Below are 14035 nucleotides of genomic sequence, written 5' to 3' on the forward strand. Positions count from 1 at the left end.
CGTCTCTCCGAAATCAATAATGTTCGTCGTTCGGCAGAAAGATTTCATCGCTCGTAATATGATCGATCGATGGGGATAAATAAAGCATCACATAGTATTCGTTACGGTGTAGACAAACAGGTAACATATATACATATATTTATACCTATATTATTTATGCGGATGTTCAAGTTTGAAGATGGATTATAACCAATTTGTTTTTTCAGCGCCCACGAATTCAATGGATGGAATGGTCCATCGATCATCGTGTATATTCAAAGATGTATATGTACGTACGTATTTCAAAGTTATTTTTATAATATAAAGGATGATCCTCACAAAAGTTATTGCATAAAATGCAATTTAGAATTTGCAATTGCGCATGAAAATTATTTGACGATATAATTTCTGAGCATATTTTTATATATAATAAGAGCTATATTTCGTCGATAATTATTATTTTTATAAAATATATTAATCTCTTTCATTTATACAGTTTTTATTTTGAATGGTACGAGATACTTATTTGTACCTCGTTTTTCATTATAACAAATTATCATCATGTTTCATTATAACAGTCTTTCTATAAAATATTTCTATAAAATATTTTTTACACAAGGATGATTCACAAAGTGTTATAGCATAAAATGCAATTTAGAATTTGCAACTGCGCATGAAAATTATTTGACTATATAATTTTTAGGCATATTTTTATATATGAGAGATTTCGTTGATAATGATTATTTTTATAAAATATATTAATCTCTTTCATTTTTATGAAGTTTTTATTTCGAATGATACGAGATACTTATTTGTACCTCGTTTTTCATTATAACAATTATCATCATATTTCATTATAACAATCTTTTTATAAAATATTTCTATAAAATATTTTCTACACAAGGATGATTCACAAAGTGTTATTGTATAAAATGCAATTTAGAATTTACAACCGCGCATGAAAATTATTTGACTATATATTTTTTAGGCATATTTTTATATATGAGAGATATATTTCGTTGATAATGATTATTTTTATAAAATATATTAATCTCTTTCATTTATGAAGTTTTTATTTCGAATGATACGAGATACTTTGTACCTCGTTTTTCATTATAACAATTATCATCATATTTCATTATAACAATCTTTTTATAAAATATTTCTATAAAATATTTTCTACACAAGGATGATTCACAAAGTGTTATTGCATAAAATGCAGTTTAGAATTTACAACTGCGCTTGAAAATTATTTGACCATATAATTTTTAGGCATATTTTTATATATGAAAGATATATTTCGTCAATAATAATTATTTTTATAAAATATATTAATCTCTTTCATTTATAAAGTTTTTATTTCGAGTGGTACGATATATTTTGTACCTCGATCGTTTTTCATTATAACAATTATCTTTCTATAAAATATTTCTATAAAATATTCTACAATATTTTCTATGCAAGGATGATTCACAAAGTGTTATTGCATAAAATGCAATTTATATATAGAATTTGCAATTGTGCACGAAAATTATTTGACGACATAATTTTTGAACATATTTTTATATATAACGATGAGAGATTTATTTCGTCAATAATTATACATATATATACTTTTTCTCAAGACTACCCTATGCGTATTATTTTACGCGATCGATTTTTGTCTCGATATTAAATTGAATCTTCGTCGATTGTGTATCAGTTCGTATCTCTACATCGCGTAAAATTTTCGTGAGATTCGCGAAAGAAATCGTAAAAATGCCAGAGGAGCAAAAGGTAAAAAGCAGTTCTACTTTTTTTCGGAATAAAAAGTCACGAATGGAATTTCTCGTTCGTGTATTTTAAGGGAAAAAAATGTTAGGTTCTTAAGCTACATTTTAGGTTCTTAAACTACACGATGTTTGGCGTACTTGTAATAAAATACGAGCTGCTGTATTTCGCGTCGGACTCGATCTATGGGAATATTACAAACCTCTGGATCCCGACAAGCGCTGTCTGATATCAGGTATATAAATACCGGACATTGGCATCGATGAGCAATCACTTCTGACATTTCTAAAGTTAGTTACCGAATGCGAGCGGTTATCTTTAGCCACTCGATATGATGAAATGTCATCGATAATACGTATAGTATAGCTCTTCGAGCTCTATCTTAAATAATAATATTTCTATTCATAGTTGAATTATTATATAATTACTATTTTATTATTAATATTGTATAAATTATATATACATTTTTTTACATTACATTAAATTTTAAATGTATAAATTCCAATTCTCCAATTTAAGTTGTAAATGTAACATTTGTGCGGAAAAGGCAATTGAAGCTGTGACTATAAATATTCCGATGGTTTTGTTATTTGAAAACAATAAAAAATTAAATTGATATAAGGTTAAAATCTATTTTAAAATTGGATCCGCAATAATGTTCAAATATTCACGTAATCGCATATATTTAAAATTTGCAATCGCTTTACAACAACTTTTCTAACTGAATCGCATTTGCATGTCTAAACTAATTATTAAATCTGCAGAGTCCAAATTTATTTCCGTTTTGGCCGGACCTTTGAAAGGCGTAATTGGTTTATCGGATAAAGAAATCTGCGACTTGGCGGATTATTTTCGGATTCAGGATGGCCGGATTCTTTACTCGCCATTTTGCGAGATTATTCACGATGACAGTATGAACGCTTTGTTTCTTTTCAATGCACTTTTTTTTCTCTCTTCATCTTTATTTTATTTTATTAATCTAAAGCTATATGTATATTCGATTTGAAATTAATACAATACATTTTGATGATGGAATCGATAAAGCAAACGTATAGTACGCAAATTCACGAAACATTGTAATAATGTTTTTCCATAGTTCCTAATTTTGGAAAGAATAAGCCTCTTGTGACTGGTTTAGAATGGGAAGACCCGTTATACGTAAATGTCTTAAACGATACAGAAACACGAAAACTGAATTTGATAATTACTCAGATCGCTGTGCTGGTGAACAAGAGAAAAATTGTACTTCGGCCGTATTTTCAAGATTACGAACTGGTACATTTCTGACACGATTCATTTATAAATTATTACGATACTTTGTTACGTTATCATATTTGTAATTTATTCTATATTTAATTTTTTATGTGTACGTTTTTCAACTTTAGCATTATTCATATAAATAATCAATTAATGTCGCTTCTTTTTAAAATAAAACTATTAAACGAAAATATAATATATATTTTGTAGATCGCGAAGAATGTCGGAACGATCACTCTCGCACATTTCGGTCGGGTTTTAAAATTTTTAGGCATTGTTCTAGGCGCGGAAGAGTTTCGTCTGCTCGTAAAAAGATTCGCTAAAAATGCCTACACAGTGAATTACGTGGCATTTCTGAATGCAATTGATGAGGTTCAGTGCTATTTAGATGAACATGGAATGACGAATTTCAGTGGGGTATTATTGTCCTATAAATTTTTCTTTTTCTTCCCGATTTTTTATGCTATATATAATAATAAAAAATATATTAAATAAATTAAGTAACAATAATTAAGTACAATAATAACACACTCATAGAGACGTAAATTCTATCTTACTACTTTATTTTCGAGCAGGAACTGCTCGATCAATTTCCCGGTCGAATAATTACGGTCGAGTTGCCTAAACTGCCACGACCGGAAATCGGCAAAGTCATGCCCAGTCAAATATTTGGCAAACAAACGGTGTTTCATCCGGTAATGGAACCGATGAAAGAGACAATGCCTACGCTAGAAACAATTAAGCGCATTCAGAGACACGTTTTCGAGCATCGAATACGCATCCGCGAATTTTTCAAGGTTATTCTGATAAATCACGCGAATTAATTTATCATGAATGTAAAATGTGATGCATTATCGCGTGCAGTAGTCGAATTCGATGTCATCGCGCCTTTGAGTTATATATCTTATGGGCGTGATGCGGGATTATATATATTAATTGACTTGCTGTAGGACTTTGAATATTTAAATGATGGTAGAATGACTGTCTCGCAATTTCGAAGAGCGTTGGATGCGCTTCAAATATCGTCCTTGGGTCGTTTGTGGCTGGTCGAACCGGAAGTCGACGCCCTAATCGCGCTTTACAAAGACCCGGATGATCCCGATCGCGTATACTGGCGTATATTTGAGGATGATATAGATCATGGTACAAATGTCTTATTTTGCAAAATTTTCAATATCTTCAAACCGTGAATATTTTTTTTTTAAATTATAAAATATATATTTTTTATCTGAGATGAAATGTTTTCTCTTAAAGTATATCGACTAAATATATCTAAAGTCATATAAAAATATTTTGAGCATAAAAAGTTGCAGTTTTTAATAGAAGCTGCAGAATTATATAACAAGAAACAAAAATCTTTGTAATGTTTTTCTCAAAAATAGAAGAAAGAACAAGAAGTTAATTTGTGATTTATATTTTAATTTTATATATTTTTTTACAGTCTTCACCGTGAAAGGACTCGACAAATTGCCGAATCTTAGGGTGGAATCACCGCCCCAAGAAATAGCTGATCTATCTCGAAGAGGTGCATCGAATTGGCAATGCGAGCCGAAGAGTATAAGAGATCTCTGCGAAGATGTTTTGCGGAGAGTAAGACAGCGAGTTGAAGAGAGGAGGATTCTCTTGAAGCAATTCTTCAAAGATTACGACAGGTATGCTTAGCTTTAGATCATTGTTAATTAAATGCCTCATTTTGAGGCATAAAGAAACAAAGACAATTTCATATAAGAAACTATTTCTTTTCAATCGAAGAATATAAATTAAACTAGAAAGTAAATAATAAATACATCATTTTAAAAGTTTAATACCGTAATAATTTAATTAATAGCATATATTTTTGAAAAGTAATCAAAAGTATTTCAAGTGAAAATTATTTATTAAAAAAAAGTATTTTAAAAATGAAAATTATTAGAATTATAATTGATTTAATTATACAAAATGGTTTCCATTGATTTGATTAAAAATACTATTAATGAAACAAAGATACTATTGCGGTAATGAAGAATAGAAGAAGTTACTAATTTAAACGAATTACATTAGACATAATCGTGGTCATGTAACGCGAATGCAATTAAGACAAGTGCTCATTACGGCGACTATTCTCTTATCTCCGGAGGAAGTATTTGCACTCGAGCGAAGGTACAATAATGATTTGGGATTCAATTACACTCAATTCCTACAGGAATTGGAACCCGAACCGATCGTAGAACCTTTATATCTTAAGATGTTAGAGGATAAAAAAAAGATTAACGCAGAAAAGCCACCGCCTGAATCTCGCGAGGATGAATCTAATATCGTATTGATTTTAGCTAAAATTAAAGCTAAAATCGTGCGCGAAAGAATCAAAGTAATTTATATCAGTAATATATCTTGATTGTTAATTGATTGATGAAGGAGCGAACTGCGATTATAATTAATTTGTTGTACGCAGGTATTAGAATTTATGCGCCAATTCGATAGACACAATCATTTTGTCATTGAAAGGGCAGATTTTATCAGAGGTTTGGATCAACTTCGCTGTGGTCTAACACTTACGGAAGTAGATACCATAACAAAGGTTTTTCAGGCGTCTGCAAAGTACGAAATATTATAGTACTAATATTAAAAATTAGAATAATTAATTACAAAATATAAAAATAGAAGAAAGATAACAATAGTTTGACTCGTCGAAATTTTAATTAAATGTTATATTTTCTAAATTATTTACATAATTTATTTTTTTTTTATGAATATCGCTTGCTATAAGATAGTTTGATTTCTCATTAATGTTGTGACTCAAGGAAAGCAATGTACTTTTTTCTCGCATTCTTAATCTTATTATTATTCTGTTTTTGTACGAAGACCTGATTTCGTCGAATATGTGAAATTTGCGAAAGTCGTGGAGGAAGCCGTTGCGACAGGAGGTTTGGAAAAAGTTCCATTTTTAGTTCCTTTGCAACACGTGCCCTTCGAGGCGAGCGATAAGAATTTTTTAAATTTCGACGAGCGACAGACAGTAGCAATTGCGATGGATAAATTATGTAAAGTACCAAGTCCGAATCTTGATGAGCTTTTCAAAGTTAGTGTAGAAAGCTATATATGTAAATTATATATACATACATACATACATACATGGTGCACTAATAATTTATCTTTTTTGTAAAGAAAAGAAGAGGTATTTTATAAATATATTATATATCTTATTAGGATTACGATAAGGAGAATATTGGCACGGTGTCCAAAGAGCGCTTAATTAAAGCATTGTCGGTTAGACAAATGCTGCAGCTAATTACTAACAAAGAGTTAGATGCAGTACATAAATGCTTCTCCATCGAGAGAGGTGGTCGCCTGGAAATTGACTATCGAGCCTTCTTGCGCGCTTTACATCTGTTACGAGAAAATAAAAAAACTGTACCCTTTTAAAAAAACGCGATTGATCCTACGGTACTGATTACGAGACTATTTCCCTTTTATTATTTTGTGCTATAGTGCAGCGAAATTATCGTAAATTCCAATTTACAACAATTTACAAGTAACAAATGATGTTATAAGCCTTGCCTATTTTCACATAACAATGTATAATATTTTTTGAATTTTTAATTCAAGTACTGAATTTTTAATATCAGTATGAATTTTGTAGAGAAAATGTGCAATTTCCAAGAATCTAATGCATATTTATATTTGTCTTTTAATATAAATTATTTATATAGGTAATATCACGTGGAGAGACACGTGTGTTGTTTAATTTTTGCAACGTTCTTTATATATTTTGTACTATTTTTATTTATTTAAATTTTTTAAGCATAAAATGCTGCGGAATATATATTTTTAAACAAGTAAGTATCTTTTTAAAATTTTGATATGATTTGATATGATTATTTAATTATTTAATTAGGCTTTTAATTGAACAATGATGTAATGATTCAGAAAATTAATAAAATAGAACTCGTGGTATAATTTTTACACGAGATGTTTCTGAATTATTTATATTTAAAGATTTTCTCTTCGTTTTCAATAGATGTGTTTTGTGTCTAGCTAAACATCATGCACACTTAATGTAAAACAGAGGAAAGATCTTTTTGATTTCCAAATGAGACACCGATATAAAAACGTGTTTTGCTTACATAATTTATAAAACTTGTCGAGCCAGCTCTCTTCTGAGAAGGAGAGCTTCTATTTTTATTCAGTGATTTATTAATCCGTGCATCGATCTTTGGCCCTCTTGGGAATTTATCTGATTATGAGTTTTAAACTTGTTTCCTGGATCCAAGTTGGGAAGACTATAAGAAGGATGGACACCGCATAGATTGCGGTAATCTTGATTTTCAGCAATCTACTGTAACATCGAGCAAGGTAAGAATTTTTTAAAATTTATTAATAGTTATATTATAATAGCTAGTTTGATGGTTTCATTGTCTGTTCAAAACAGAAATTTTCTTAGGATTAAAATAATTTAATAGTAACTTTTCTAAAATTGTTTATGTCTGATTTGAAAACATTTGAAATTATTATTTAATAAGTCTACTATTAAAATCTGATAATTTTTTTATAACAATAAGAAGACTATAATTATTTTATTAAAATTCTTTAGAAAAATATTTCATATTGTGAATCAAGTAAATCGCTAATTTTACAAGTTTTTAAAATTTTGTAATTATATAAATATACAAGTAGACAAACAAATATAGTTATATAAATACAAATTTAAAAAATCTGTCTTCTAAAAGAAATTACTTTTGCCAAGACTTTTTCAGATTATACAATAATATTATACAAATTTTTGGGCATAAGTGAAGATTATAGTAGTGTTAAAATTATTTTTATAGTTGAGTTAAATTTATCGGTACTTTGATATTTTAAATCAATATGCCATAAGATAACGTGTCTATTACAAAATTGATATTTATTGTAAATAATTTATTTATTTAAATTAAAAACACAAAACTTGTTAATAATTTTAAGGTAGTAAAATTATATATCAATTTACATTATTACATAATTATTACCTTGTTCTCTTGACTTGTTTTCTCACTTGCTAATAGATGGCACCACCAATACAACTTGTGAAACAGCAGTATTTGATTCTCTTTTTAATTTTATTTAAAAAAAAGTTACCCGATACGGAAAATTTCTAATTGTATTATTAGATTTTTCGAAATTTCGCCAATTAATCAATCAATAATATTTTTAAATTAAATAGCAAATAGTTAAATATTTTTAAAGTTTGTGACTTTAATTAATATTTAATTGATATTAAATTGATCTACATTTAACTTATACTAATTTAATTATTGTTGATTCTTTAAATTAGATTTATACTTATACGAATTGAATAAAAATCGAATTCAAAATGTCTGACATATATGTACAATGTGTTTAAGATATATTCGCAAAGCGAATAAAGCTAAAACAAATGTTAATATAGCAAGCACGCTTGCATGTTAAGTACCGCTTACAGCATCTATTTTAAAGAAGTAGGAGCGGCTACATTTTAAATTATAAGAATTGTCGAAGCACGTGCGTTAACTCTACCAGCACGTACGCGTTCACTTGCAAAGAATAATTTAGGCAGGTAGAAAGTTTCGATTTGCCTTATATGCTACATGCTCTTTAACGGAGATTAGAATACCAAGAGAAAATACAGCACTAGAGAATTCACTATTAGCATTTGATTGGATAAAAAAGAGAACAGCTTTTTCCCTACACTTATATCTGTATATCTACATATCGAAAATACTTTCTTTGATTATCATTTAAAAAAATATATTTGATTGCAGATAATGAAGTCCATCGCGTTGCTTTGTCTGATCGTCGCTTCTGTCATCGCTGGACCACCGTTTCCATTGCCTGACGATAATTTATCTCCTCAATGCCAAACTCCGAAGTGTCCAGCCACGAAAGCTAACAACAACGTGCCAATCACTTTGCCCTATCCCTTGGATTGCCTGCAATACATCGTCTGCGAAGAATCCGGTTCTCGCACCGTTGCATGTCCGGCAGATTTGGTCTTTAATAAGGTAAGCGTGTGTCGAAGTCTTCTCTAAAATTATTTATAGTTTTTAATTGAGATATTTTTCAATTCTCATATTTTTTTAAATTAATTTATAATTTTTTACCTACTTTTTACCTTATTAAATACATATTTATTAAGTATTTATTTACAAAATATGTTTTTTTTCACACTTATGGAATAAATGCTAAAATGAAATTTTAGGAAATATAAAAATACCACGTTGTATATTCGTTTGCAGTCTCAAATTATATATTATATAAGAACGCGATGTTTATTTTTCACCTATAGAATAACTCCTATACAGCGAGATATGTCGTGTGATTAAGTGTCTCGTTAATCTTTAATTTTTATATTATTCCATTTCGTTTCGTTTAATGCGAATAGTAATTTGACGAAATATTACACAATTTTGCTTGATGGCGGAAATTGTTACCAATCAAACGTCTCTCTTGTGGTTTACACGATTTAAAAATATGTATTCCATCAGTATATCGCGTTCTTCACGGATATTTCACGGATTTATTTGTAGTGCCGCACATCACGCGAAAACCCCCGTGTTGCATCGATCGTGTTCCTATATACCCCGAAGAACTCTCCACGACGCAAGAGATAGATGTGATTTCATTCATCTTCATCGACCTCTCGTGACGCGACGTCTCATTAGTTTCTTGTTCTCGTGTACATATCATCTACGATACATATACCAGGCTTCATAAATATTGTGTCTTGCTATTGGATTTTTTTTCGAAACAACATGATGTATAGACTACATCATTATGTTGCGTGCTTCAACTCATTTATAAACGTGAAAAAATTTAATTTATTTTCTTAATTTTTTTGACATAGAATAATCTCAACTTAATCATCAATGCAATTCTTTTGCATTAATAGTAATAAAATCCGCGAAAATAACGATCTCGTCGGATACAACTTTTTTTAGATATATTTTTACGAATAAATTCGACTCTTTGTTAATTTTTTGCATGGCGAAATTGATTAATGTTGACTCGATTTATTTCGTTTCAACGTTTTCAATTCATTATATATTCATTATATATTTACCTATATAGTCAATGTTATAAATAAGAGCTTTTACAGAATAGATAGATGATGAATCGGTATTCATATTCATTTTTTACAAGAAATTTATATTAGCTGCATCATTTGCGATGATCATTATAATGAGATCAGTGATAATTACAATCCGTCATTTGTTGAAAATACACACACACACAATTTAATTCTATATTTATAATTCCATAAAGAGAGTTTCAGAATACTTCTGATTAATTAATTTTCTCCAATTATATCTGCTTTAATTATTCATCCACTCACAACAATCAATCGATGCTAATCATTACGTAAAAAAATCCAATTTGATCCGTTCGACCTCATTAAAGACGAATAATTAAAATCAAAGGTAATTGATCTTCAATATCAATTTCCCAAAAATTAACTTTTTATATAGAATAAGTTTGAACATTTTTTAACACTCATTGACACATTCAATTTAGAATTGTATCGTTGATTAGGTATCAAATTCAGCGGAAAACACAGTAATGTAACCCTCTACGCAATGGAGTGTTGTTTCGTGTAATAAAACTAGCATGCACGAGGTGAAAGAGTGGAATCGATCTTATCCCGAAACACGATACCTCGTTTGTGATCTACAAGTGCGTCACGTGTGGACCGAGAGTCGCGGCCTCGTATCGCCCTTCAATAACCCTGATGCGATGGTGAAACACCCCCGGTTTCGTCGTATCCAGTTACGAGCCGCACGGGTGGCGCACGTGCATATTGTCGTCCCCGGACACTTCACCTGACACGTGACCGGACGAATTTCAATTCACCGGTTCTCCGTGGACGTCGGTGCTTGACTTCGTGACGAGCGGGGTCGACGAGGTCGCTTGAACCCGCTCGATTAGATATCCGTTCTTTTTCATTTGTCACTCGTTATGCGTGCTCGCAAAAGTCCTTTCGAAAAAAGGCGGGAGAGATAGGAATTGATTTTGCAGAGACTTGTGAATTCCACGGATTTTCTATATTAAAAATGTATTTGACAACGCGATTTTCTCTTCGATTTTATTTTAGTCTCTTCTTTATTTTAATTTTTCATTTTTTAATTTTAAATGATCTTCATTTATATTTAATGTCTTTCCATTTCAGAATACTGGTATATGTGACACTCGACAAAATGCCAACTGTGTACCTTGCTGGCAAGGTTGAGTCATGCGATTGAACATCATCGATCATATCCACATTGTGGAAAATATATATATTATATGTATACATATATGTGCGTGTTGAGAATTTTATATTATAAATTGTCTTATACTATTTTATTAAATAGAATATAATTAGATAAGAATATAAAATGATTTATCGTCAGTGCACAAATATTTTAAATATAATATACCTATAATATTTCTTAATTCTGTTAAATTACTTTTATGTTGTAAAATTGACAACCGAAACGAGGAATTTATATTATATTCCTGTACTTTATGATATGTGATGCTTGTATAATTTTTAATTTGTAGAGAAATGGGTCAAAGGATATGATTATGGGAAACTGGAGAAACAATCAGATAATTTGTTTTTTCTATCTTAATAAACTCTTCTTGTACTTATTTGCATTTGTATTGTTTTAGGTCTTTCTTCTTGATTTATAAACAAACACAACCATTAATAGGTTTTCATTGTTTTCTCCCCACAATTAAGTTTGACGTTAGCTTAACGTTTTGATAATCGCCGCGCATTATTCTCGGCATTTATGTAAAATTGGCAATTTTAAAAAGTTTTACAAATTATTCCAAAAAGACAACTTTAATTAATATTGCTTTTATATATGTAAATCTTGCAATCTTTTTTCAGAAATAACAAAAATCTTCCAACGAAAGTGATAATAAGGTAATAGATATAAAAAAATCAAGATGGTAAAAAGTAATTACAAAAATAAATAACAACAGAAAAAAATAAATAACAGATATTCCTGAAATACATACACAATATATAATATATTATGTTTACTCTTATAGTATAGTTATATTAATATTTTATTTATAGCAATTATACTCTTTTCGGCATAGTCGAAGAATATAAATTGAAGTTGCAAAGATCCCAATTTTTACATTTGTAATTTCAATTAGCGAATTAAGTATCATCACAATTTACACAAATGTAAATATTCATAAGGCGTTATTTTGCAGTTACATCGCTTTGCAAAATTAAGCTGTAAGGATACACCTACATTTAAATATCAACATGCGTTCCTTCTTATATTCAGATTCTATTTCATAATTTGACACTTGACATCTCACGTTCCCGAATATTTTATTTCTTTTTAAAATCCGATTTCCGCCCTCGTTTCAACAAGATATCGCACCCTTTTTAATAATAATAATAATAATCTCATCAATGGTTTTATGAAAAATGGATCATCTTCGCCCACTTGGTTAACTATATGGTGATTTGAATGTCGGGCATATATGTTTTTTCGGAGTGATCGATTCCCTAGGTCGTGCCCCTTTCTACCGAAACGTTCTCCATCCTCTCCACCCTCGTTCCACCTCTTTTGTCTCCATAAACTTCCACCTACGCGCCCGCGCACCTAGAGAATCCGAAATGTTACTGCAGACGTTTCAGTTCTAGATATTCTAGAATTTTCAGGGCATAACTCCACAACGAAGATTCGTCAGCGAAAATCTGTTAGAATATTTATGAAGTGTACGGATATAGTGTATCTACAGGGTGTCCGGTAACTAACGGACCAACGATTACAAATGGATTCTTTGGTCAATTTGGGAACGATTTTTCCTCAGCGAAAATGTCGAAAAAGGTCATCATTTTTTACAAATTTCCAATATTTGTCATTATGTATCTTTATAACTAAGCCTCAGATAAAAATTTTATTATAGTAAACTCTACCTGAAATCAACTGAAGAATGTAATTATGTTAGACTTTTAACTCCAAAACGTTTAGTTTTCAAAAAACCCATTTTTTCAATCGCTTATAACTCGAAAATTATTGACTTCTCAACATTTTTGCTAAGAAAAAATCGTCTCCAAATTGGCCAGAGAATCCGTCCTTAATCATTGGTCCGTTAGTTACCGGACACCCTGTATATCTGAGAATGTTTCAATTCAGATAAAAGAAGAGAAAGCTGTTGTTGAACAATACATTTATGTCTTTTTTTCTTTCTTCAGCGAAAATATGTTTTCATCACATTCAAATAAAATATTCTACCTAAGATTATTGAATAATACATACAATATTGAATATTTATAAACAATTCATTCGTTTTGCGTCGTGTTGTATAATTGCTATTTAATGAAAAGGTATTTCTTATTAAACGTTGCTATATATGACGTGTACGACTATTAAAGATTAATTAAGTAATTTGTATTTTTATACCTTGTATTTTATATATATTTGTATTTTACTAAAATAGGAAATTAATATAATTCAATATATTACAACTAAAAACAGACAGGACATCATATTTATAACTTAATTCAAGCCTTTATTAAATAGTTATTAAATTTTCCGACAAACCGGTTTTGTGCTACACCATTCCTATAAATATATACTTCAAAGAGCTTTTAATATCCAGCATGAAATTCCAATCTGAACGATATCGATGATCTTTTTCTGCCGTCCCTCTAATGCGTTTATAATTTACGCTAAAATGTCGGCTGTCAAGAAGACACACGCGACGACAGTGGAGAACACCTCGTCAGCTCTATAACGCTTTAAGAAAATTGCTCGCTCGGATTCGATTCTTCACGAGTAAGAGGAATCAACCCACGCGCATACATACGTGACGTTCGCCAGGAAATAACGCGAAGAGGAGCGACATTAGGACCGGCTTTTCATCTCCGTTCACTTTTCCACCCCCGAATTTCCGCTCGCCCGAAAGGGGTGAGAATAGCCGAGGATGGGGACGCGCGATCTTGGTGAACGGGGGCGCAGACTCGCGACGGGTAGTCCACGCCCTCCGGTCGAGGTTCGCTCATAGAGAAGGACAAAGGGGGATG

At 30.4% G+C, this 14035-nt stretch overlaps 2 protein-coding genes across 2 annotated transcripts; both read left to right on the top strand.

Annotated features, from left to right (window-relative positions):
* The first annotated feature begins 1737 nt into the window (after window positions 1-1737).
* LOC114941885 (uncharacterized) lies at window positions 1738-7192 on the top strand. The gene is made up of 12 exons (XM_029317042.2): window positions 1738-1755; window positions 1861-1984; window positions 2514-2660; window positions 2846-3024; window positions 3217-3423; window positions 3582-3803; window positions 3957-4149; window positions 4448-4658; window positions 5047-5353; window positions 5438-5583; window positions 5848-6064; window positions 6193-7192. Exons 1-12 carry the CDS (start codon window positions 1738-1740, stop codon window positions 6406-6408), a joined length of 2187 nt encoding a protein of 728 aa, XP_029172875.1. The 3' UTR covers window positions 6409-7192.
* Window positions 7193-7260: 68 nt separating this feature from the next.
* On the top strand, window positions 7261-11628 carry LOC146722156 (peritrophin-1-like). Its single transcript, XM_085485319.1, has 3 exons — window positions 7261-7338; window positions 8763-9002; window positions 11165-11628. The coding sequence occupies exons 2-3, from the start codon at window positions 8766-8768 to the stop codon at window positions 11222-11224; spliced, it is 297 nt and encodes a 98-aa protein (XP_085341445.1). The 5' UTR covers window positions 7261-7338; window positions 8763-8765; the 3' UTR covers window positions 11225-11628.
* The last annotated feature ends 2407 nt before the right edge of the window (window positions 11629-14035 follow it).

The sequence above is a fragment of the Nylanderia fulva genome, unplaced genomic scaffold (assembly GCF_048542155.1).
Source record: "Nylanderia fulva isolate GAGA-0341 unplaced genomic scaffold, ASM4854215v1 Scaffold36, whole genome shotgun sequence".
Lineage (NCBI taxonomy): Eukaryota > Metazoa > Arthropoda > Insecta > Hymenoptera > Formicidae > Nylanderia > Nylanderia fulva.

Coding starts and splice junctions, on each gene's coding strand:
- LOC114941885 (XM_029317042.2), top strand. Junction 1,985..2,513: donor CAAGCGCTGTCTGATATCAG/GTATATAAATAC, acceptor TTAAATCTGCAG/AGTCCAAATTTATTTCCGTT. Junction 3,424..3,581: donor GAATGACGAATTTCAGTGGG/GTATTATTGTCC, acceptor ATTTTCGAGCAG/GAACTGCTCGATCAATTTCC.
- LOC146722156 (XM_085485319.1), top strand. CDS start 8,766: ATGAAGTCCATCGCGTTGCTTTGTCTGATCGTCGCTTCTGTCATCGCT. Junction 9,003..11,164: donor CAGATTTGGTCTTTAATAAG/GTAAGCGTGTGT, acceptor TTTCCATTTCAG/AATACTGGTATATGTGACAC.